The 26263-nt window shown below is 42.2% G+C and overlaps 6 protein-coding genes across 6 annotated transcripts in view; 3 read left to right on the top strand and 3 right to left on the bottom strand.

Annotated features, from left to right (window-relative positions):
- The window catches only part of LOC308100275 (histone H1-like), a gene marked incomplete at both ends in the record, with an annotated part of 201694 nt that overhangs the window by 159318 nt on the left and 16113 nt on the right, over window positions 1-26263 (top strand). The window lies entirely within an intron of this gene.
- Window positions 18267-18641, top strand: LOC308100295 (histone H2B-like; the record flags this gene model as incomplete). Its single annotated transcript, XM_080449289.1, has 1 exon — window positions 18267-18641. One exon carries the CDS (start codon window positions 18267-18269, stop codon window positions 18639-18641), a length of 375 nt encoding a protein of 124 aa, XP_080305415.1.
- On the bottom strand, window positions 19631-20041 carry LOC308100283 (histone H3.2; the record flags this gene model as incomplete). Its single annotated transcript, XM_080449278.1, has 1 exon — window positions 19631-20041. One exon carries the CDS (start codon window positions 20039-20041, stop codon window positions 19631-19633), a length of 411 nt encoding a protein of 136 aa, XP_080305404.1.
- LOC308100285 (histone H2A-like) lies at window positions 20355-20738 on the top strand (the record flags this gene model as incomplete). The annotated part of the gene is made up of 1 exon (XM_080449280.1): window positions 20355-20738. One exon carries the CDS (start codon window positions 20355-20357, stop codon window positions 20736-20738), a length of 384 nt encoding a protein of 127 aa, XP_080305406.1.
- LOC308100300 (histone H4) lies at window positions 23621-23932 on the bottom strand (the record flags this gene model as incomplete). Its single annotated transcript, XM_080449295.1, has 1 exon — window positions 23621-23932. One exon carries the CDS (start codon window positions 23930-23932, stop codon window positions 23621-23623), a length of 312 nt encoding a protein of 103 aa, XP_080305421.1.
- Window positions 25208-25819, bottom strand: LOC308100276 (histone H1-like; the record flags this gene model as incomplete). Its single annotated transcript, XM_080449271.1, has 1 exon — window positions 25208-25819. One exon carries the CDS (start codon window positions 25817-25819, stop codon window positions 25208-25210), a length of 612 nt encoding a protein of 203 aa, XP_080305397.1.

The raw sequence follows: 26263 nt of genomic DNA, 5'->3' as shown, positions 1-26263 counted from the left end.
TGTTCTGTCACAGCTCACTGTTGCGCGCACGTTGATTGACGGGTCAGTAATCACGTAGGCCTACTCAGAGACGCTCACATGCTGCAGGTTTCTCAGATGTTTTCTCGTTAATTAACCCACTTGTCACATCTCACATGAATAGTATACGCATCAGACAGACAGACAGGCAGACAGACAGATCTACAAGATACATAGAGACAGACAGACAGACAGACAGACAGACAGACAGACAGACAGACAGACAGACAGACAGACAGACAGACAGACAGACAGACAGACACACTAACCGATGCGCTTACTTTAATTGTAATATAATAATTATAATTATAATAATCCTACACTTCGCAGATATAAATGATTATATTATGAATCACTAACCAATTCAGACATATTTTATACATACGCTATTTGAAAATAGCAGATAAGCTCACAATAACAGTTGTTGTGAGCTTGTAGATCTGCTATTTGTTGAACAACATGTTGCTGAGCGGTACATTGCTGGAGATAGATAGTTTGATAGATAGATAGATAGATATTTATAGATTTATAGACAGACAGACAGACAGACAGACAGACAGACAGACACGCCTTTTTTTCGGTTTAATTTTTTTCATTTTTCTTTTCTGAAACCGCTCCATTAGGTGGAGCTTGGAGCTTGGGGGTCCATAGCTAAAACCCCCAAAATGTTAGCCTACAGTGGGCTATATATATGTACAGTACACGTTGTGTATTATTATGTTACAGCATGCACTTGCGTGCGTAGTTACGCACGTGGAAAATCCGGCTTGATATCAATAGAGAAAATAAATTCTAATACATTCTAATAAATTCATGACTGATACCAAATGAAAATATAAACTTGACAGACCATATAAACATTAAAATTATAAGAATTCAAGTACAATTGCCAGAGATCTGGCCAAATGAAATCTCAACTGTTCTGTCTGAATGCGCAAAATATGCCGATATACAATTATTATGAGTGACCCCTTGGGCCAGGGGGGGTTCGGGGGGGGTTCCTTTGGGGGGGGGGGGTGTAGGAGTGGGGGGGTTTAGGAATGTGGATTACAGTAAAATTGTAATGACAAATTCCAAGATGAACTCTGCAGCCGCACTGAGGCGCTCCAAGCCGTCAGATATTCCCCGAATGTTGGTACCTGGATTGCCTTTCAATAAAACCATATTTGATGGGCATATGTATCACCTACCTGTTACTGATTTGAGAGAATTTTATATTATTGTAATCAGTTCATTATTTCCTGTGTAACCATGAATAAAACTGAAGTGTGTCATTTGGAGCGAATGGCATTGCGTGGCACAAATTGTCTTCTTTGAATAGACTATCATCTTATGTGAATGCAATTGACACAAGGAATTGATTGACACTCTCACATCTGCTGATAATAGGACAATTATAATCACAGACATTCCTGGAGAATTAGAAGATAGAATGTTGTGTGCCAGGCTGTGGGTGTGTTTAGATATGCGCAACAGCGCATTGGTTTGTATTGTATTGGACCAGTGCGCAATGAATAATGATAATATTATTATTATTATAATAATCCTTGAATAGCGACGTGTAGGCTATCTTGTGGGTTTTCATTGGCTGAGCAGTCTGACAATCCCCTATGAGCGTCAGTCATTGGCCGACCGCTGTTGGTCCCACCCAGCCCAGTAAATACAAAATGTGATTGGAATGGACGTCAAACGGCCCCGCCTCTGGTCCCGCCTCCGCTCCCCCCCCCCGCCTCCCTGCGAGGTTTCGAGTAGAATGTTTCAGAGTTTCAGCACCTGCATGCCTCTGAGGCTCTGCCTCTGCTGCTGCTGCGTGCGTTCAGAGATTTGAGGAGAGTGTGCTGCTGTGTGTGTGACGCTGAATCACAGTTTCAAAATAAAGTTTAACCATTGAATTTTTTTCCCAGTCTTTCAACAATAAAGTTGCTAGTTTCAAAAACGATCCCCATTTACAAGGTTTCAAACATGGAAAACAAAATAATACCCAGGTAGAACAGTGCCAAAATGCATATTCTGAAAGTGTGTTTGTGACAAATTTGAAACTCTGAAAATGTGTTGGCGAAACACTGTAAAATATGTTTTCAGAAATTAGAAATTTTTTTTCGGCCTATCAACACTTTTTTCAGAGATTCAACACTTTTTTCAGAGATTCAACACTTTTTTCAGAGATTCAAATATTTTTTCAGAGATTCGAAACGAGTTTTCAGTCTTGCAAAAAAGGTTTTCAAGGTTCTGAAACCTTTATTTGAAGTTAGGAGTATTGGCAGTGATCCGATTCCATACAGGCTGCCTGTCTTCCTATACGTCCTCAGAACACAAATAAATAGGCATGGCGTCGGCCGATAGGGTTACTTTTGTTTTGATTCAATAATTATATTAAGATGTCTGGTTGACAAAGGGCAATTGACTTCAGAGAAAAAAGACTGAAGCCATGGCACCTACTGACATTGTGAGAAAAAAAGAGAGAAAAAAAAAATCCACTATTTTTGTATTGAAATATTTATTAATGTATATTATCATGTATTGAAATGTTTAATACGATATTTTGTAATCCTGCATACTTTGTAAACTGTATAAATTACAATAAAGTATATTAAAAAGGTAAGGGAGGAACTTCTGTATCTTCCACCATAACAAAAATGTCTGGACGAGGAAAAGGCGGTCTTTGTGAGAAAAAAAAAGAGAGAAAAAAAAAAATCCACTATTTTTGTATTGTAATATTTATTAATGTATATTATCATGTATTGAAATGTTTAATACGATATTTTGTAATCCTGCATACTTTGTAAACTGTATAAATTACAATAAAGTATATTAAAAAGCGAAAAGGCGGTCTAATTCAACAACTATATTAAAATGTCAGGCCGAGGAAAGGGGGGTAACTCGATTGTTAAACTTGCTGAACTCAAAAATGTCCGGACGAGGAAAAGGAGGAAATTTACTTTGACAGTAAATAAGGTCGCGGGCACCTGTGGTGTCTGCGGTCTTCATCCGATACTTTAGCTGCAAGAAATGTTTGGTCGAGGCTAATGAGGCTAATCTCGAGGTAGCTATGGCATCTTCGTTTGGCTCCCAGTTCTCCAATAACTGGGCAAGGCTAATGTACACGGGTGAGGCCGAGCTCCCGACAAAGGAGTATGTCGGGAAAGAGCTATTGTTTAAGTCAAACTTAGTCTGTGCAAAGGACATTTATTCATTTATTGCCTTGCCAAACCGATGTGAGTTCGAACTATGTTTCTATCAGGAGTCGACACTCCGTCGCTTCCTGGAACAATATGATGTTGACAAACTGCAGGATACTTGGATGGACTGGTCCATTGAATCCTCGGTTAATATATGAACGTCGTGGTGAAGTTCTGGACCGGCCGGGTCTCAGACCACGATGTGGAGCTGTACCTAAAACGGTACTGTTATGTCAGAGAGCAGCCATACAAGCCAGTCGACCAGTTTGGGATCTGGTATGGAGTACGGAAGTACAAAGTTGAGCTCAAGCATGATGCAAACAACCAACGTATGTCACTGCCAAGCTCTATTTCCCTGGGCCCATACAACGGGCGGATTTATTATCCTGGGCAGCAGACGCGGTGTTTTGTGTGCAACAGCACGGAGCACCAGGTCCGTGAATGCACGCAGGTGAAGTGCTGGAGATGTGGGACTTTGGGCCATAAAGCCAAAGAGTGTTCGAATGACGCTGAATGCAGCCTGTGTGGAGAGAGGGGGCACTCTTTTTTCCAGTGCCCTCAGTCCTACAGCAACAAGGCACGAGCAGAGAGGAAAGAGCGAGCCGAGGAGCAGCAGATCCGTTTCGTCGGTCTACTGGGGCGCACCAGACCGCCGCCACCGGCTGACGTCAGCACCCCACTGTCGGCTGACAGTGGGCAGAGCCGCACCGTGCAGACGGAGCCTGCACTACTGGTGATCCCGGGAGACGAGGTACCGGGGGAGGAGGCAGGCCCGGTTTGTGCGGAGGAGGAGGAGACAACAACGGAGGCGAACCAGCGGCAGGTGACTGGTGAGATGGCAGCGGTCGTAAAACAACAACAAGCCGCGCCTAGCAGAGGAAGAGGACGAGGGAACGGCAGTTTCGCCGCAGCCAACATGAAAGTGGCTGCAGAAAGAGCCAGAGAGGCTGCTGCGGGGAGACAACAGCGTCCCTGTCATCCGGAGATCGCAGCAGCGGAGGAGACGGAGGAGGCTGTCAGACAACTAGAGAGGGCTGTCAACGAGCTGCTGCCGTCCTGGTTTGATTCCTCAGGCGTGGAGGATGAGGGGGAGACCGGCGAGCAACCGCAGGAAGAGCGAGGCGATGAGTCCGAGTATGACTCGGCAAGCGATGATCTGAGCAGTGGCAACTCGAGAAGCAGTGAGATGGCTTTTAGTGGAGGGGAGCTCACTCTCGCCGCTACAGCTGAGGAAGAGACGACGAGAGCTACACAACATGTGAGTGTCAAACAGAAGCGACTCACGTCGCCTCTGGCGAATTAAGTTGACAAAAGATATAAAAGAAAATGAATGCCACTAACTTAATATCAACATGTCTACACTCTCTATCATCACTTGTAACGTGAGAGGTATCAAGTCGATGGAAAATAGAAAGATTAAAATGGACATATTGCACAACACTATTTATGATATTATATGCGCACAAGAACTGCGACTAACTGCTCGGGAGGACATTGCAGATGTAACGTTAAAATGGGAAAAAGGCACTTCGATTATGTCTATTGGCACAGATAAGGCTGATGGCATAGGCATATTTTTTAAGAGTAAAGCTGAAATTATAAGAGCAAGAGAAATTATTCCAGGGAGAATTTTATTAGTAGACTGTTTTTATCAAAACTTAAAAATGAGAATTATAAATGTGTATACTCCTCCGGATGCAGCTACGAAAGTACGAATGTTTAAGAAATTATATGAGTCGTTAACAGTTGGTTATTATACTATACTATGTGGAGATTTTAATGCATATACTGATGATAATGATAGGATTTCTGCTCAACACTTGAATGCCCGTGTTCGCAATAGAGAAGGTATTGCACTTAAAACAATGAGCGAATTTTGTGGTGTGAGTGATGTTTTTAGGATGTTGCATCCAACTGAGGTCGGCTATACTCGCTTTGACAGAAATGTCAAGACGAGGATAGACCGCATATATGTAAATGATGATATTATCCCTATTTACTATAAGACACGTGTTTTGGTCAATTCAGATCACCTAGCAGTAGTAGTTCTTTTGAGACATATTACATTAATGAACGTAGATTATAAAATACTAGCAAAAATAATAGTTAATCGATTAAATAAAGATTTAGAAGAACTTATTGAAAAAGAACAGACATGTGCTATTAAGGGAAGGTTGATGTGGGATAATGTTGGTACTGTATATTAAGGGATATAACAAGTGGGTGTATAAAGGAGGAGTTTTTCATCATAAGTTTAGACCAAAAAAAGGCTTTCGATCTTATATCCAGAGAGTACTTGTGGGAGGTGTTGGAGGTATATGGTTTTAACCAGGATTTTATTAACCTGATAAAATTGTTGTATGCCCAGTCCACAGTTCAAGTAAATGTAAACGGTGTTTTAACAGAGAGCTTTGAAATTAAGAGGGGGGTGAAACAAGGGTGCCCCTTGTCCGCTGCACTTTACATTTTAGCTATAAACCCTTTATCATATAAGATCAAAAATGATAATAGGCTTACAGGTGTAAAAACTAGTGGTGGTGAGCGGGTTGTTGTCCTGGCCTATGCCGACGACATCACCATCATAATTAAAAAGAATAAAGAGTTGGATATTATAAATGAGCACTTAGCACTTTATGAAGAGGTTTTAGGTTCCAAATTAAACCATGACAAAACAGAAGGTGTCTGGTTTGGGAGGAGTGAGACAAAGCCACATTTAAATATAAAGGACACAGAATCTATGACAGTTCTGGGGGTACAGTTTTGCAATAATTCCAGTTATGAAAAGAACTGGGATTGTAAAGATAAAGAAATAAAGGATGAATTAGAAAAATGGGAAAATAAGTCATGTTGTTATGGAACAAAGATAATAATTATAAAAACATATGTTTTGGCAAAACTGCTATTTTTGGCAACTATTTTTTCTCCTAAGGACCAGACACTGAAAAAAAAAATTGTTAATTTCATATGGGGAACCACTAGAGAAGTTACAAAAAGAAACCTATTATATAAGAGTAAAACATATGGAGGCCTTGGGGCTGTGGATTTGGGACTTAAACTAAAATTTTCATTTTGTAAACACATAGCATCTGGTTTTAAACAAAGGGCTATATGGATAGGGGAGGCACTGAGCTGGACCAAAAAGAAGGGCCGGGCAAGGAGCTCAGGGCCTTATTTTAAAATGATGTATGGTGATCTGTTGTCAAACTCTGCACACTTAAATATTGACTGGGCTGAAATGACAAGTAAATGTATATATGGTATGATATGTGATGATTTATATGGTGGCATTTTCCCCTACAAATACCTTGATGAAAGTCAAAAGCGAGTGTGTATTAAAAATATTAGTAGTAAAAATATCTCCGAGAAAAAGAGAGACGTCATGTGGCTGGTCTCTGTGAGGAGACTAGCAGTACGAGCAGTAGTCAAGTGGAGCTGCTTCGTTAGAACCGTTAAATGCCCAATACTAAATTGTGGTGCAGATGAGACTATAGAGCACCTGCTGGTAGACTGTCCGAGATCTAGCTTTGTGTGGGGGAAAATGCCACAAATTGGTTTTAAAATTAAGATTAATTACATTGCTGCCATGTATGGGGTTTTTGAGGAAAAAGTGTCTGCCGTAGAACAGGATTTTTACTGGACTGTTATTTGCACAGTTATTAACAAATTGTGGAAAACCAGGTGTGCCATGGTAATTCACCAGGAGGCCATCTCGGGAGAGGTGGTCTTCAAACAAATCCAAACTGAACTTAAAAGACAAAGAACTCTGGACGCACGAAAAAAGAAATTGACACCATGGCACCTATTAACACTGTAAAAGAGGCTTTAACACTTCCACAAATCCTAAAGTGCCCACCTCCCAGGTGCCCACTGCCCAGTCATTCCAAAATATGGTGATGTCCCTAGTCCCCACCTGTCTTGCAAAAAAAGGCTTTATATCCAATACTGTTCAACCTAGAAAGGTGATTTTGGTGTGTAACCTTAGGTTTTAGAAAAGACACTAGTGTAGAGCCCCGAGGGGCTCCGGGTCAACTATAATGGGGTTCAAGTGGTGGAAAGTATTTGAGATACTGAACAGAATCAACTGATTGGCACCATCAGATGCGGTCCTTACAATCCAACCAACATAAAGAGCCTGGTCGCCAATAAATAAGGCAGTAGTTCTCAAAATGTTTATATTGTGTGAGTGTGTGCGTGTGCGTGTGTGTGTGTGTGTGTGTGTGTGTGTGTGTGTGTGTGTGTGTGTGTGTGTGTGTGTGTGTGTGTGTGTGTGATGACTAAAATAGTCATTTGAAAACTAAATGGTGTGTTTAAAAGACCAAATCAGAAGTTGCTGTAAAAATTTACACTGTCCCAGACCCCCTGTTGAAGACCCCTGCTGTACATCATCTCTCTCGCTCTCTTACTTCAAATTAGCTTTTAAGTAAAAAATAAATATATTTTATCCTATCTGAAACGCGTGGTTATTTAAAATTAATTTGTTTTAAATTGAGTGTTAAAGAAAACATGTATGGAATAAACAGTTTATACATCAGTTTAAAAATGTCATCATATTTAATATATATATTTATTATATTTAGTCGTACCAATTCAAAATACATTTTCAGGTGGGTTACAAATGTCATCCAATCAGCAGAGAGTTCAAGTTCAAGTTTTATTAGAAAACGTCATTGCATAACAGTATGAATTAAGACGTTTCTTGCAGATTCAAGAGGACCGCTATAAGATACCATTTAAAACAAAAGAAATCATCAACAGTGGTAGAGTCATTTCTATTTTAGTTTTTATAGGTTTTTCTGCAGGCTTTGTATAACGTAGTGGTTCTACAAGCAAGCACATCAGCAAGGACGCAGAGAGCATTTGAGAACCAAGGGGGACACGTGTTTGCGCGTGCGTTTTTTCCCTTTTATTTCTGGTTTTTCTTACTTTAATTTGGTTAATTCTGTACAAATAAATGTACTCTAAATATAGATGTGTGGCAAAAAGGAAACGTCTCTCTCATCGCGCACCTCTCCATTCAGAAATGGATAACAAGAACCGTCGTCGTCCTAAAACATCCTCGCCCCGGGTCTAATCCGGCGGCCTCGGTCCGCGGAAAAAATGGGGCAGTGTGTTTTAGTACGAGCGTTCCGTTTTCACACCCGGAAAAACCTCCGGCTCGTCCGAGGTTTTCTCTTTTTCTTTTTTCTTCGTCACAGAAGTGGGGGGGATATCACCCCCCCTCCCATGGAACTGGATACGTCTAAACCCCCCCGCCCCCTCCCAACCCCCCCCCCCACTGCGCCCCTGCACATCAGTGCATGCAGTGTAGAGTTACAAGGTCCTATAAATTCTTTGTCAAAATATTGCAGCAATTCATTGATATAAAAATTAAGAAATGTACTTCTACTTTTACTTTTACTTGTACTTACGTATTTTTAAAAGCACTGTACAAAATAATGACATAAGATCTACTTAAATATTTTTTATGAATAAAATGTAATTTTGTCCAATCTGTATAGAGTATGTTAATACAATATAACTTATTTTGTCTCCCTGCTCTTGTATTGAGACATTTAGATTGTGCCAAAGGTCATGTCTCACACAGGATCTGACATGAATTTTGACCAGAGGTATTAGTATAGGAAAACTTGTTGTGTGTATGGAGACCAAGCAAGTCGACTTGTCTCTGTGCCATCTTGTTTTGACAGGGTGAAGTTCGCTGCTGTGCATGTCGGCGTCATCTTGATTTGGTGAAGTTAACGGTTGTGCGTGTGAGTACATATGAAAATGCTGACAACAGCTTCTTCTTTGTGACCACATCCTCTGCTCTCATGAGAGCAGAGGATGTACAGGATGTACCACATGCCATGCAAACAACACCTGCCTCTCTGCAACCACCATCTCTGCAGGCATGGATGCCGATTTATGTTGGGTGTGTAGGGTACTCAAGAACAGGTCACACACACATCAACCAAGTTTTAACCCCTTAATCAGAAATACTTGATGAATGTCAGTTGGAAACATTATACTTGCAGTAAAATACTTTTTTGCTGTAAGTGAAGACAGTGTACGCGATCACCATTCTTTCCTGTCTAATGCACTGGTTGCCTGCTCCTACTCACCTGTCCCAGTAGGTGTGTAGGATGATCTTTTTAATTACTACATTTCAAGTCATACAATTTGATTATTGGCTGATGATGAAACCATAATTGGCATAAGGACTTTGCAGATTACAGGGAGAGAGTTTGAATGACAGAAATCTGTTCACAATAACACACGGTGTCAGAGCGGGTACATCATGCGTCCTGCGCACTTTACAAAGCATCACACAATAGTCATCCGACCGACACATTCCCTGTGGGTGCTCGTTTTTCTTCATGGGTGCTCGGGCTCCCCGGCACCCATAGGATTGGCGCCAATGACTGCAGGTCTCTGCACAAACATACACTGAACAGAGAGAATGTTCTGTTTTCCATGTCAACTGTATGCATGCAGAATGAGCATGTAATGTATTGTGTCATATCACCAGATGCTACTTATGATCTGGTGAAAGAATATGTGTAATCACACACACACACACACACACACACACACACACACACACACACACACACACACACACACACACACACACACACACACACACACACACACACACACACACACACACACACACACACACACACACACACACACACACACACACACACAAGAGATGTAGCACACACACCTAGCTCCATGCACATCCAATGTATGCAAGTACATAGACACACATGTGAAGTCTGCATATAAATACTGTGAGGACAAAGAAACCATCCCTTCTTCTTCTTGCTCTGTTCTGTTCCGGCCACACCATGTAGCAGCAAGGCTGACTCCTGTGCTCTGTACTCTGTTTTTGTCCAATACATCGACTTGAGGAACATTACTGGTCTGGACCTTGCTACTTCCTTTCAACTATATTGTCACACTTGTGCAAAATACATTACAACAGTTACTCTATGCATTGTTTGTATTTATTTTTTAGAGCAGATCGCCTCAGTTTAAAGTTAGCTCCATGTCCTAATCTTTGAATCTGAATATTATTGTATCTTGACAAAAAGGTCACAGTTGATGGCCCTGGATCTGAGAATTTGTACCAAATAGATTTTCTTTATCACCAAAGTACATTAAGAACTGGAATATAATTAATGAGAATTATCTGAGTGCAGCTTGTCAGCGATGTGTCACTCATGTGTGACTCCTGTTATTTCCTCATGAGAAAATCATATTTTTTTGAGGCACTGGAGTTCACGCTGGTCCCGAGGAAGACTAAGCTGATGACGCTTTTGTGGTGGCGGCCCCAGAGCTGTGGAACAATCTCCCCCCACATCAGATCCCCAAGTCCATCGATTGTTAAGTCCTTACTAAAAACTCACCTTTTCTCTCTGGCTTTTAACAACATCCACGCCTAAATATTCCTATTTTAACTCCTATCTAATGTTTCCTACCTTCTGTATACATAGGTGTAAATGTACAATCTCGCTCTGTGTCTGTGTCTCCTATATGCATACATGTTATGTGTTTTATACATGTTATGTGTTTTTTTGCTTTGCTTTTACCCCATCTTTTTCATCTACCCCAGCTTTTACTCCCATCATGATTACTGACATCGACTATGCACATGACATTGCCCGAGTCTCGGACACAGCAGAGAATGTAAGGGAACTACTACTGGCAGTAGAAATGAGCGTCGCGCCTGTCACAGACATGCGCAGAGCAAGTTCTGTCAGGGAACTCAGTGCAGTGAGCATGGCCTACTATTGGACCACATCAGCTCCACGTACACATCCACTCATCCATTCACACTCATCTCATTCTCAGACCGCTCTATTTAAGCTGGAAGGTTGCACTTCTCATTCTGCTTGCTTTGCTGCACACACACCATTGCTGCTGCTGCGCTGCTGTTCATTGCTGTTGCTAAAATTGCTGCTCACCCTCCACCACCCCATGCTACCACCTGTTGTTTTGGATCTGCTGTTATGCACGGGGGATTCTGAGTCCCTATGGTTGGGAAATGCGCTTTATCAGAGTACCTAAAAGCAGATCCAATTCATCGCCAAACCATAATAAATATATTGCTCATTTTATATTCAATAAATATATCTTATCCTTCATTATTTGTCTTTTCTATTTATGAGTTGTCCTGACAGAAATGTAGTGCCTCAAGCTCTATGCCAAGAAAACAAAAGTATCTGTATTTAACAAAGAAGACACCATTGCCACTGCCAACGGGACAGTGCTCGAGATAGTCGAGCCACTAATATGGGATTTAGGACTAGGCAAGGGGCGTTCCCCCGCAAAAGTTGCTATTCTGGGACACCTGCAAAACACCTGCACTACCCGTTACATTATGCATAGGTTTGGTTTGGGCGTATAAAACCAATCACCATGTAGTTAGAAGGTACTAGGTTCAAAACACAGATAGGGTTAGATAGATAGTAGCATACAGGTCACACTGGACAGGACACAGATGAAGTTCTCATCCTCTGCTGCAGTGTCCTTGTCTTGGAGAACTGCTAGCAGAGGTTCCTCCAAGTGCTGAACAAAACAGAACAGAACCTCCTTACAGGCTCACCTGGACGGATTGACACGTCTGTCTAGCCAGCCTGCTTGGTGGTGCACCGTGAAATTTGTACCGTAACTTACCCAGTACCCACACATGTGCGCAGGCACGCACACACACACACACACACGTGCAAACATGCACACACACACTTTGTTCGTGTTTTCATTTATTCCTCAAATTATAACATTCACATAACGCATTTGATGATAAAGTAAAGTAAAATAATGATGGTACAGACATTCATTATGGCGGCATTGAAAAGAAAACGAGAGCCTAGATTACATTCTCTGTACTGTATGTATAGCCCTACAGCATATAGTTGCTGTTGGGCAGAAACCTCTTATCTCCATTTTCGTAAATGAATGACCTATCATATTACAGCTTCACACAAAAGCATCAAAAGTATCAGATCGAGCTTGTAGATCTTCTACTTTTGCTGCTTTTGAATTTGGATCCTGAAAAGTCACAGTTTTGGACAGTTTCCACCCGACAGAAACGATATCTTCATTTGTTCTATTTAACCGGATTTCCGATTCTTTCCCTTTGCTCTCACTCTACCTCGGTCCTCTCTCTCTTCTCACAGAATACAACACGATGAAGCACACACACACAAAAATAATTTCACCCTCTGCTCCACACCTGTAAACATGTGATGTGACACATTCTGATTGTGATGCTCCCATTATGCATGTTACCTTACTATAGATCAAGATGAATGTGTGTGTGTGTGTGTGTGTGTGTGTGTGTGTGTGTGTGTGTGTGTGTGTGTGTGTGTGTGTGTGTGTGTGTGTGTGTGTGTGTGTGTGTGTGTGTGTGTGTGTGTGTGTGTGTGTGTGTGTGTGTGTGTGCGAGTGCGCACGTGTGTGTGTGCGAGTGCGCGCGTGTGCGTGTGCGTGGTATTAATAAAGAACCCCTGGTGACATCACTGCCTGGTAGAAGGTAGACCGTTTAACCACAGAGGAAGATAGAAGGGTTTGGTTCGGTAATATTCTGACTCACTACAAATGTACATGTTTACAATTTAGGCATGTAGCATACGCTCTTTATCCAGAGTGACTTACAGTAAGCAAGTTTAACACATACATCAAATGCAGAGTGTATTGCCTCAGTAATATACGATCATAGGAAGGCCTAAACCAAGAACCTAGCATCAGTCTAAACAGTATAATATCAAAAATATATAATAGGATGCCAGGTCAGCAAATGAACCTGGCATCTCAGTCTACACAACATGCTATCTAAATCACATTTTAACCTTTGCATAACACTGCATGGTCGTCAAGGCTATAGGTCAAGTGCTACGGGCTAAAGTGGATTCTGAAGAGGTGAGTCTTCAGATTACAGTGGAAAATTGGCAGTGAGTCTGCAGTTCTGACTGCAAAGGGGATTGTTCCACAGTTTGGAAGCCAGAAGGGAGAAGAGTGGAGCAGTCTAGGGAAGCCTCAGACAGCGAGAAAATGATAATTAAAAAATCACACCCAGTGTGAAGTGGGCGGTGTGGTCATCACAGTGGTTATCATAGTGATGGAAGCTCACTTCCAAAAAAAATGAATTTTTGGAAGTGCATAATCCTATCCAAGCATAATCCTAGCCAATCACAGTTCTGAATAGAGTCAGCCAATAGAGTCAGCCAATCACAGTACAGCTAGGGGTGTACTAATGAGCCAATCACAATACAGCTAATGAGGTGTCCCAACCCCACTTATAGGGGCGGCTACACCGCCCAAAAATGCGTTTTAAAAGGGTTAGGAATAGGTAAAGACATGCTAACCCTAATTAAAACCCATACTGTATAGAAGCAACGGGAAATGTGCAATGGGGGAAAATTACAGGGGAGTAATGAGTATAATACAATGCATGGTGAAGTAGTTTATTACAGATAGTTACAGATTAATGCAGCAGCAGCTTGTGTCATTCATTCATTTCCTTTTCTAGTTTGTTTAGTTTTTCCCATGTCAGTGTTCAGGGCTCTGACAGCTGCAGGGAATACATCTCTTCCTAAGCCCTGAGCCCTCGGCCTGTGGGACACCTCCAGTGATTGCTGAGACGTATGGTATGGATGTTGCCCCTCCCATCCTTCGCAGATTTTACAAAATGCCTCCTTACCTTCTCTTTCCTGGCTTGGTACAGGGGTCTCTCAGAGACGAAAAAGGCTAAGCTGCGGAGGGAGGGTGACCACCTTCGGGTCTAAGCTCTGTGGGGAGCAGTGCTCCTGCCCTTCAGAGTCTCCACGACCAGAGGCCAGTGAAGAAAGCAGTGAAGAGAAAAACTCAACACCTGCTTCAAGGTCCTGCCTTGGGTAGGAGCTGCTCCTTTATTCAAGAAGACAAAGGGCAGTGCCAGTTTCATCCCCTCTGCCATTAGGATCATTAATGAATAGCCTATAATCCCCCTGATTGTCTCCGCCAGAGGTGGAGAGTCACTGGGGTGATTCATAGTAGATCGGGTGGGAGAGTATGTTTTCGTTCTTGTCCTTCCGTGTGTGCCGTCTCAGCCAAGCTAACATTGGTCAAGCTTCACGTGACACGTGACAATATGTTGTCACCAATGCTTTTGATTGGCTAGCGAGACGCATGACGAAATAAAAACCTATAAATAGGTGACGCACTTCAAAAACCTATTTATATTTTTTGAAGTGAGCTTCCATCAGCCAAGCTAACATTGGTCAAGTGACACGTGACAATATGTAATAAAAATAGGTAAGACAGGATTAATCAGGAACAGTACTGGCGGAGACCTGTGCTCCGAGGAGCACATTTTCTAGTTTATTATTTTTTTACTTACTCTGAGCAAAAACTATTTTCCAAAACTATTTTCCTTTGATAATAAAGGACATGGAATCTAATCTAATCAAATCCTTGGAGCAGCTATTTCCATACAAAACGGTGATGATCAGGATGCTCTGGGTCAGTGATCTTTGGTGCCTCCCAAGGAGGGCCCGGAGCCCAGATTGAGAAACAGGGCTCTGGGTGGTAGTGGAGTAGAAGGCTCTCAGGACCTTCTGTGACACCTTTTGAGGTGGAACAGGCCTTGTCTGGCCTTCTTTGCCACGGTCTGTTGTGCGTCCTCCAAGCCATCCTCACTGATTTGCATTCTGAGTGGCTATTTTATGTATAGTGTTGTATTTTCCATTTCAGGTTGACTAGATGTGTGAATGATAAGAGCTTAACTGATAGAATGTGGGTGAGAAAACTGTGAGAAACCACAGCCTGAGGTGGAAAAGCTACTCTAATGAGTACATGTACTCTAATGAGTACATGTACTCTAATGAGTACTCAATTACAGAGAAACCACAGCCTGAGGTGGAAACGGTACTCTAATGAGTAAAATGACTTGTACTGCCCACTTTTATTGCCCTCAACCCTAGTGTCAGAGATTATGTTGAAGAGGAGATTTGATTTGTATCAGAAACGTAGACATAGAATCCATAAGATCCAGTGAAACACAGTGATAGAATCGAGGCTATCTTGTTGAGTGAAGATCCAGGGTGACTGTTTCTGAATCATCTATAGATGGATCAAATACTGTTCTTCATTCTGTTGCTGAGCTCAGGTAGGAATTAATGACACGTCATCTTCTTCATCATCATCATTATCATCACTTATTTATTTATTTAAAAGCTTGAAAACACATTGAGGGTGAGGCATAATTTTCGATGGTGCCGACTCTGAGGTACAATACAGGTAATTCAGACAGAAAAACCTGGGGCGGCAGTGGCTCAGGGGTAGAGTGGCCGGTAGGAGCGGCCCGATGGAAGCCGTGAGGTTTCTATTTCGATCCCGGGCCAGAAGAGTTAGTGTCAAAGTGTCCTTGAGCAAGACACTGAACCCCTAATTTCTCCCGATGAGCAGGTTGGTGCCTTGCCTGGTTTCCTCCGCCATCGGTGTATGCATGTGTGTGTGTGTGAATGGGTGAATGTAATGCACAATCTATGTAAAGCGCTTTGGATAAAAGCGCTATATAAATGCACCATTTACATAAATGCACCATTTAAAAAAAAACCACAATAGATTGCTGTATCAAATTAAAACAGTTAAAATATAGCATTAATTAAAATTACATATAAATAAAATACATTTAAAACAACTTATTGGACAACCAAACACGTGGAGCATAGTAGCAAAAAGCAAATCCAGATAATTCTGTAAATAATTATGAACCTACATGGTGAGCGATGTTTGGCAGCGAGTACAGTACAGTGGATAGCATAGCATCATTCCAGCTAAGCATTGCTGACAGATAGCAGGGGAACATTCCTAAAATGGCTTCATAATTGTGTTTAACCACATGAACCCTAGGGTCCCTATAGTGGGGCAAACATTTGGCAAAAATAGCAGCTCTACAAAATCACAAGGCGCAGCAATGCGACTGGTTGGGAGCTTGTAGTTCGGCAAAGATATTTGGTGTAGATAGAAAAAAGGAGGGGGCCTCGTATGGACCCCTGGTGGACTCCTTTCAACGAAGTGTATAGGGTTTAATTTGTTTAGGGGTTAAATAGATTTGTGGCTTTATTTTACGTTGTGAACGCTTAAGTTTCAGGTCATTCAGGGCCGAACAAACTGTTCCCAGTTAAAACTAAACATGCGAGGCAGAATTTAGGGGGTGACCATCAATTATTTTCTTACTGATTATTCTATCAATTACCTTTTCGATTAATCGATTAATCAATAAATATGGTTTTATATATATTTATTTTTTATTATCTATCGATTATCCAAGCATTATTTTATACTTCGTCATAACAGTCTTGAGCAAAAGATAATGAAAATAGCAGATCTACTTGGCTATTTTCACTAGTTTGGGTCCTGGGGAGACATCAAATTCCCCTTTTGGGTCTTGAGCTAAAAGGTTTGGGAACCAGTGCTTTATAGCAGTGGTTCTGAACCTTTATAAATTCATGGACCCCCAGTTTGATATGCAATAGACTACGGACCCCTATTTGATGCCATTTTTAATCCTCTGGGACCCTATTCTTCACTGTAAAATCATCACTTAATTTCACTCTCAGAGTTATAGACCCATAAGGATCCATTTGGCTCCTCTAACTATCAATCATTTGGCTGGCTGGGGACCCCCTGGAACCGCCTCAAGGACTCCTGGCGGTCCCCGGACACCACTTGGTGAACCACTGCTGTATGCCTGTATGCCTAAAAACTAAATCCAAATGTGTACATCATTTTGTATTGTCATGTCATCATGTCATAACATAGAGATATTGTTATTATTTTGGTCATGGATAATGTTGATATTGCCATGCCGTCTTTAGAACTAGAACTAGAAATAAATAAAATCATGTCATTGTAGATTTTGTATAATATTTCTTTGTTTATTTTTGTGTGACCTGTAATTGACCAGATGACTGTAGGGTAACTTATTTTCTAATATCTTGCACACAGTCTAATGTAATTTTGAGTCAGCGCAAATGAACTGATTTAGCAGGAACCATGGTGGTACAGAAGTTGAAGAGCAGAGACTGTGAAGGTAGTTGGTTCAAATCCACCGTTTGAATGTAGATCTGATAAGGCTAGGTAATTACCACAGTCATAACTGTTTTCCACATGTCTGTGGTGCAGGGGAAACATTTATGTTTTGTAACCAGAAGTTCCCACAAGTTTGTGCCTGGCTCTAATTCTTCTTGCACACTTTTCTAGTATTTAAAATGTAGTAAGAGTGGTGATTGAACTCTTAACCTTGAGGGCATCAAACATCAGAGACAAGTGTCCATTTGGGGATTTGAACTCACATTTTTCATGTCACTGGCAGCTGCACTAACCAGTTTGCTAAAGCACCAGCCCCACTGGCTGACATGCAGATGTTACATTTATACTAAACTAATGGAAGCAAATGTCATTGGGGATCCAGTTGACAATCTCGACTCTAGTCAGCCTAGAAGGTGGTGGGACTTAAAATAGAGGAAGGGAGGTGAACACTAATATTTCAGTTTAAGTGCTGGTTATAAATTCAATAATCTGGTAAATGTTGTCACCAAATGAAGAGCCAGGGATTAATATCAGTGTGGATATATCAGAATGTTTGTGCGTTTGGAGCTGGGTTTTCACTCAGTATGCCTACCATAACCTAGTCTGTGAGCCAGGCCCCCAAAATTGGGGTCATCAGTATCATCTGGGGGGAATAATTCTCATAGTGATTTTTGGGAAGGTATACAACCCTAGTGCTAGGAAATATGTGATAGCCTTGCATCTGTGGTAGCTTTTCTGTCAGCCAGTAGAATGGAGATGCAGTGTCCTAGGCTACTGAAGTATCTGTTCAAATGTCTTTGGCCCAGTTGACTGACGCAGGCGGGAAAGCATTATGCCGAAACAAAGACAGTGTAAGACACCTCCCTCTGTGGGTCACATAAGCAGTGGCACCAATCATGTGCTGGGAGTAGCACACTTCATTTGCATTGGCTTGGTATAAATACTGGTGTGACGACGCCACTAAGGCACATACATTTCTTTGTATAAACTCCTCGAGAAAGAACCATGCCTGAACCCGCTAAGCCAGCGCCCAAGAAGGGCTCCAAGAAAGCCGTCACCAAGACCGCCACCAAGGGCGGGAAGAAACGCAGAAAGTCCAGGAAGGAGAGCTATGCCATCTACATCTATAAGGTCATGAAGCAGGTCCACCCTGACACCGGTATCTCTTCCAAGGCCATGGGCATCATGAACTCTTTTGTCAACGACATCTTTGAGCGCATCGCCGGTGAAGCCTCAAAACTGGCTAACTACAACAAGCGCCGCACCATCACGTCCAGAGAGATTCAGACCGCCGTCCGCCTGCTGCTCCCCGGTGAGCTGGCCAAGCACGCCGTGTCTGAGGGCACCAAGGCTGTCACCAAGTACACCAGCGCCAAGTAAACTGCATCGTCCGTTAAGAAACACAAAGGTCCTTTTAAGGACCACCCACATTTTCAAGTGAGAGTTTATCCGAATACTAAGCAAATGTCAGAACTATGTTCTCATGTTGATTAATCGATTATGACCTACAATGTGCATCAGAGACATGATAAGGTACAGGGGAGTATAACGTTTCTACATGTTTTCCCACCCGCATCATCCATTTGTCCCGCTAAAATATAGACTAGGGATGAAGTATAAAAACGTTTAGGGTAAATCTATTTTAGTTGGAATTCATGTTTCTATTCAATGCTCCACTTTCAATCCAATCCAGTTGTAACACACTTTCTATCGATGCATAATGTATAGTACGAAAACATATATAAAGTATAATCTAGTCAGTCCACTAACTGCAGACTATTGCTAGTTGTAGGCTACCACACAAAGAAATGTAACATTTCAGCATGTTTATTATAGCTGGGATGAGTGGGGTCTCTGACTTCAAAATTAAATAGACATTTTACACAGTTCCTATAGTAGTGTTTAGAATTCCTTATTTTCACGCAGGCAGCCCCTGGGTTCAACTCTATGGGAACTTAATTTATTCCAAACTGAATCAGGGAGTATGGCTCCGTGTCCCTGTGATAATGGTAGAGGGTAGAGACTCTCTACCATTATCACAGGGGAAAAAAAACAAAACAATGATTGATATAGGAATAGAGCCCTCTCTATTCCTATATCAATCATTGTTTTGTGTTTACCTAGGGCTAGAAATAGGACACCCGTCACTGATGAAATAACGCAGTAGAGCAGGGCATTGTGGAAATTAGCGGTAAAAAATACAAACCCCCTTTAAAATATTATGAACTACTAAAGTTAATATTTTCACTGCTATATTTACAGCCATAAAGGTATGGCTGATATGACTATAATAAGTGGAAATCTTTTAAAGAAATAAGTGGGTGGCTCTTAAAAGAGCCGTTTTGGGGTTGTGACAGTGACGGATGAGTTTAAGCACGTTCTCCACGGATACGACGGGCCAGCTGGATGTCTTTGGGCATGATGGTCACCCTCTTGGCGTGGATGGCGCACAGGTTGGTGTCTTCAAACAGACCGACCAGATAAGCCTCGGCTGACTCCTGGAGAGCCATGACAGCAGAGCTCTGGAAGCGTAGGTCGGTCTTGAAGTCCTGGGCGATCTCCCTCACCAGGCGCTGGAAGGGCAGCTTACGGATCAGTAGCTCGGTGGATTTCTGGTAACGACGGATCTCTCTCAGAGCCACTGTACCGGGACGGTAACGGTGAGGCTTCTTCACTCCACCGGTAGCCGGCGCGCTCTTACGCGCTGCCTTGGTGGCGAGCTGCTTCCTGGGGGCTTTGCCACCGGTGGACTTACGAGCGGTCTGCTTGGTTCTTGCCATGGTCGCTTTCTGTAAAACGTAGATAAGAGTTGTACTCGAAAAAGCGCAAACTGCAGCTCTTTATTTCAGCGGCTCTGAGATGCCGTCATCCTCTGATTGGTCTCTGGTCAGGAACCTCCTTCTCTGGGAGGAACCGTTCACGCCACTAGTAGTGATTGGAGGGAAACTCATACACACTCACCCCGCGCTCTCATTCATATGTATGATTGGTGGGGCGCTCGCAGACAGTACTAAGTTGAGGATATAAAAAGCTTCGTGTCACTGTTCCCCAGTATATTTCTTGGTAGTTTGACTTTAGAATTACAGCTTAATTATGAGTGGACGAGGCAAAACCGGAGGAAAGTCCAGGGCGAAGGCTAAGACCCGCTCATCTCGTGCCGGGCTCCAGTTCCCCGTGGGTCGTGTCCACAGGCTGCTGCGTAAAGGCAACTATGCCCAGCGTGTCGGTGCCGGCGCCCCGGTCTATCTGGCGGCTGTTCTCGAGTATCTGACCGCTGAGATTCTGGAGCTGGCTGGAAACGCTGCTCGTGACAACAAGAAGTCTCGTATCATCCCCCGTCATCTCCAGCTGGCCGTCCGCAACGACGAGGAGCTCAACAGACTGCTGGGTGGAGTGACCATCGCTCAGGGCGGTGTGCTGCCCAACATCCAGGCTGTTCTGCTCCCCAAGAAGACCGAGAAAGCCGCCAAGAAATAAATCTACTTCATTAGACTGACCAAACCCCACAAAGGCTCTTTTAAGAGCCACCCACCTTCTATATTAAGAGTTCCTCCTTATTAGCCCCTTTCTCCTGTTAACACTTATTTTCTGCAACAGCAGTTAATAATGGAATTGTATTTGTCACATCAGTATTTCATTTATAGCGTTTACAATGCATTATCATGCTTATGGGGTTAGATCACTCGCTATATGAGTGTGTATAACTACATAATGTGCATGTAGGTAAATATATGTACTAATGTGTATACTATATAGGCCACTCATTAATAGTTAAATTGCCCACAATCACCCATTGGCTGGACATATCTAAACATCACATCATACCCGATGCTTTTTAAAAATGTTTGTCCTTTAGGTTGAGTGTTTACATGGAACACAGATTATATACATTTTAGGTGCTGTTTGTTGCACTGTGTACTTTTTGAAGGTGTAAATAATGTAAGGTCTATTCATACCCCATCGTATGGCAAATAGGCCTAGTTGTTCGTTTTTGTTTATGTAAGCGTCATTGGGTTCATGAAAGGCGCTATATAAATTTGAAACGTCATCGTACTGTCTCCATTTTTATCTAAAATCTAAAAATGTCTCCACTAGATAAAAATAGACTTTTGCTGTCCACTACATTGTTTTAAGTCAAGCCTGGTTACATCAAGGTCTATTTTGAATGTAGGACAATCAGCAGAAACGACTCCAGTCAAAATCAAGACAATCAATGGGAAAGTAGGCCACTCAAATCCTATTATAGTACAACTACTGTATGCTAATTTTACTTAGTGTCATTTGTGTCAGTAGCCAATCTAGCCATCATGCAATAAAACTAGCTTCCACCGGTTCTTTCTACAACTCAGTGGAGACAACACTTTCATTATTAGAGACACCCTGCAGGCAGTGTCGCGAGAGAGAGCGAGATGATGTTTTAAAGGCCCAAAAAAGGCTTTTGTGATCAGTTCAAACAAATCGAGGGGGGGGGTGTGCAGTAAATAGAACTAAATGGCACAAGTAGCTATTGAGCTGATCCCTCTATTGGCCCTTATTTCAGTCAAGTATCCACTGTATTGTATAATAAATGCCCCAATTGAAATCTATAAAAAAAATATGGATAAACCCTTTCTTGGCCGAACGCCATTTTTTCACCCTCGTTTACTTCCTGTTTACATATAGGGTGCGTTCGAAAATACAGCACTGAGCGCACTGGCCAATACAAACTAATAGGCGAGTGTGCTCCGGTGCGTAATTTTCGAACGCGCCCTTAGTGTAATTCCGGGTTCCACCGGATGCGCCCCGTCACTACCCGTCACTACCGCCCATTGGGAACTTCCGACAGAATCGGCCACAGACGGCATTAAAACACTTCTTTATTGAATAATATGGATTATTACATTAAACTACTACCCCGTAGAGCCAGTTAACATTTGGGGCTTGGGGTTAAGCACCTTTATTTTCACATTTGTACATGTTTGGAGTGTCTACGGGGCATAGTGCAGAAAGTCCAGGTCTCCATGGGGCGTGAACCCTACAACTCTCGTAGATTGAAGACGTCAGAATCATAAGTAGCCTACGTCTACGAGGGTTGTATACTACAGCTAAACTGCAGACTATAGAGCACCGAAGTCCTGACGTCACTCGTTCATCCCCAGGTTTGCGGAAGTAATTTCTCTATGGAGAATAACATTGGGTCATCTTAGAATCGTCTCATATAAGAATTGTGGTCCAAAAATAAACACCGCGTGTCGGCGTTATTGTCAGGGAGGAGGTTCTGTATCGTTTATGATAGTCAGTCACTTATATTTGATACAGTCTGTTTCTGGCGAAAATGTAACTAATTCGGCGGAAGTAACATTAGCGTTTTCTCACCGTCAGTTGATGCTTCATATCCATAAGAGTCAACACGCCGGGGTCATGTGTTTATTTTTGGAACACAGTTCTTATTTGACGCGATATTCATTACGTCTATGGGATTCAGAACGGGGGTGGAAAACTGCAAACCAGGTAGACAAACAAAGGATGTGTAAATGACGTCAGACTTCGGCGGTCTATTGCTGATGATACTTCTGTGATCCATGTCCCTGACCCTGACCAGTTGTACACAAAAAGCAATCAAACATTTAATTTGATCATGTTCAAATATAGCTGGGATGAGTGGGGTCTCTTAACTCCTTATCTTAATATTGACTATGTAAAGCGTATATTTAAAATAATTAAATTCGTGTTATATTACTTATCCACCTGGAATCTGTTGTGCAGCTTGCTGACGATTTTCACAAGTTCAATGTGCAAAGTGAGTTGTACAGCCTCAAACTTTTACCGTCTTGATAGTTAGATAATCTGTTATAAAACAATAAGTGGCATGTTGCATCATGGGGACAACGGTCTACTTTTCCCTGATCCAACCCTGTCCCCCTCTGGCAACTCTTTGAATAGCATACATATAAATGAAAACACTCCGTCATCTTGGCTGTTTTTAAGCGATTGTATTCTGACCCCATTATAACTAACCCTAACGGCAGAATGATGTTATGTCGGAATCAGAGCGGACCACCACAATACTACACATGTATGGCATTTTATGTCCAAGCTCGAGTATGCACACAACTAGGACAGGATGTGTACATGTTGGGAGATATATTAAGACACGTTCACTAGCCTCGGAGTCGTGAACCCATGCCTTTTTTTTAAAGAAAAAACCGACCATGCATCGGTTATACGAGGCAAACTGCAACTTATTTGCTAAAATAAGTAAAACCTTAAGTTGCTCACAATTTGTCAGTCACAATGCAATAACGGAATAAACTCTGTAAAGATAGTGTGGGCGGCTCTTAAAAGAGCCTTTGGGTTGTTGGTAGAAGTCAGTCAGTCATTTACCCGCCGAAACCGTACAGAGTGCGTCCCTGTCTCTTCAGCGCATAGACAACATCCATGGCGGTCACGGTCTTTCTCTTGGCGTGCTCGGTGTAGGTGACGGCGTCACGGATCACGTTCTCCAGGAAAACCTTGAGGACACCACGGGTCTCCTCGTAGATCAGACCGGAGATACGCTTCACACCGCCTCGGCGAGCCAGACGGCGGATAGCGGGCTTAGTGATACCCTGGATGTTATCACGAAGCACTTTGCGATGACGCTTAGCGCCTCCCTTTCCAAGACCTTTGCCTCCCTTCCCTCTGCCGGACATTTTGTTATTGCTGTTGGTTGTTGAGTAAGAACACAAGTAATTCCAATAGCCGAAGCCATGCTTATTTATCTGTGTTCTGAGGACGTATAGGAAGACAGACAGCCTGCTCTGCACTGGGCGTTGCCTAAAAAGCTGCAGCCCACCCCCTTTATGCTGCATGACAATAACATCTCCAACGGTTATATTGGGCATGGTTATAAAGCAGAGACTTGGTGGTAGTAATTGACTATTAAAAAAGCTACTATCTATCTATTTACACTGCTATTTTAAAACATTGGTGAAAATGGAATCCACGTTGACTGTGTGCAAAAGTTATATCTGATCATGTTTTTATAACAATATATGTTACTGTTTAAACTTTGGTGCTGCTATTCTTGTCTCCCTTATAAAATAGAACATTTCTTTAAATGGGACAAACATGGATAATCTATTCTAGATATTCGTTTTCACGGAGCTCTAGAATATTTCAAATGCATCACCTGGGGATGAAGTGACTAAAATAGGCTACCTAATTAGACCTTAAATCAATAAGACATTTAGAAAGACCAACTTAAAACAGTGGACTGGATAATACAATTATTATTTAAAATTATATTATATTATATTATAAAAAATCAACCTAGTCACCCTAGTTTTTGTTTTCATTTGGAGACCTGGCTCTATTTTAGTTGGTTTGTTTAACTAATTAGCATTAATTTTTTGGGCTGTCATCTGTCTTGTCTCCCTTGTCTTTTGTAATGGCTTCTAGGTAAGGGTTATAACCATAGTTATACTATTTCGGTTATAACAGCATCCTTTTCTGAGTTTGTCCTCACCCTTCACAGAGTTCACACTTGCAAGTAAGCACAAGCACAAGTGTGCGTGCTTTTGTAAACATGTCCATCTTGTGTTTTTAAATATATATATATATATATATATATATATATATATATAATTATATATATATATATATAATTATATATATTTTAAATAATTTATTTAGGGGATTATGTATGTGAATAAATGTGGATGTATTCTATGCATTGCTGTGTATGCATTACTTTGTTGTACTTCTACATTGCGTTATTGCTGCTTTCATTTTCAAGCCGCAAGCCTTTACTCTACAGAGTGCTGACGGTGGAGACAGGATCTTAGACGCAGCTAACAACAAAACATGTTGCGAATGGTTTATGGTCATTAAACAAGTGAAAATGAGGAAATAAACTCTTATAAAAAGTTGTGGGTGGCTCTTAAAAGAGCCTTTTGTGGCTAAAGCTGGGATAGGTTTATAACAGTTTACTTCTTTTTGGGAGCTGCCTTCTTTGCTGCCTTGGGTTTGGCAACCTTCTTGGCTGGGGCTTTCTTAGCCGCTGCAGGCTTCTTGGCTACTTTCTTGGGGCTCTTGGTGGCTTTCTTCGGGCTTTTAGCTGCTACCTTCTTGGCGGCAGGCTTCTTGGCTTTCTTCGGCGATTTCTTAGCGGCTACAGGCTTCTTTACTGCCACCTTCTTCTTTGGCTTTTTAGCCGCGGCGGGTTTCTTGGCAACAGCGGGCTTCTTTGCTTTGACAGCTTTCTTAACAGCAGGCTTCGCCTTCACTGCTTCTGCTTTCTTGTTAATCTTGAAAGATCCAGATGCGCCGGTGCCTTTGGTCTGAACCAGAGTACCTTTTGCTACCAGGCTCTTGACGGCGATCTTAACGCGGGCCTTGTTCTTCTCCACATCGTAGCCGCCGGCAACCAGAGCTTTCTTGACCGCAGCCAGGGACACACCGCTCCGTTCCTTGGAGGCGGACACGGCCTTGATGACAAGCTCAGCGACGCTGGGGCCGGTCTTCTTGGGTCGGGGAGCTGCCTTCTTCTTGGCAGCCTTGGCTGGAGCTGGGGCTGGTGCTGGTGCGACTTCTGCCATGATTCTATCAGATTCGGGTAGTAGCTTGTCTATGACTCTCGGTAGACTAGACTGGTGGAGAACACGCTGAAGGGGCTGGACTTAAACACAACATGAGAACCATGTAGAGTCATCGCACACAGAGCCCCTCTTCTCTAGGAGGCTTAATGTGCCACTTGTGTTTTCTCCTCGACAAAAACAACATATTATAAACGACTGTGTATATTATAAAATATAACAAAGGGCACACCTGCTAGCACACTTGTCTCTTTTTGTCATGAACATTATCCGAGACGCTAAGAATGCTCTCGTTTTGTATTGATAGGCTCAATATCTCACACTTCAAAGGGCAAAACACAATTCCTCCATCATTTTTCTTCTAAAACGATGTTAAACTATGTAACATTAACACAAATCATCTTAATCCTCTTAGCAGACATACCCTACGACAGGATAACATAAACT

Source organism: Gymnoscopelus braueri, assembly GCF_963280865.1.
Source record: "Gymnoscopelus braueri genome assembly, chromosome: 14".
NCBI lineage: Eukaryota > Metazoa > Chordata > Actinopteri > Myctophiformes > Myctophidae > Gymnoscopelus > Gymnoscopelus braueri.
Note: the sequence above shows the minus strand (reverse complement) of the source record. Positions and strands in the feature narration are given on the sequence as shown.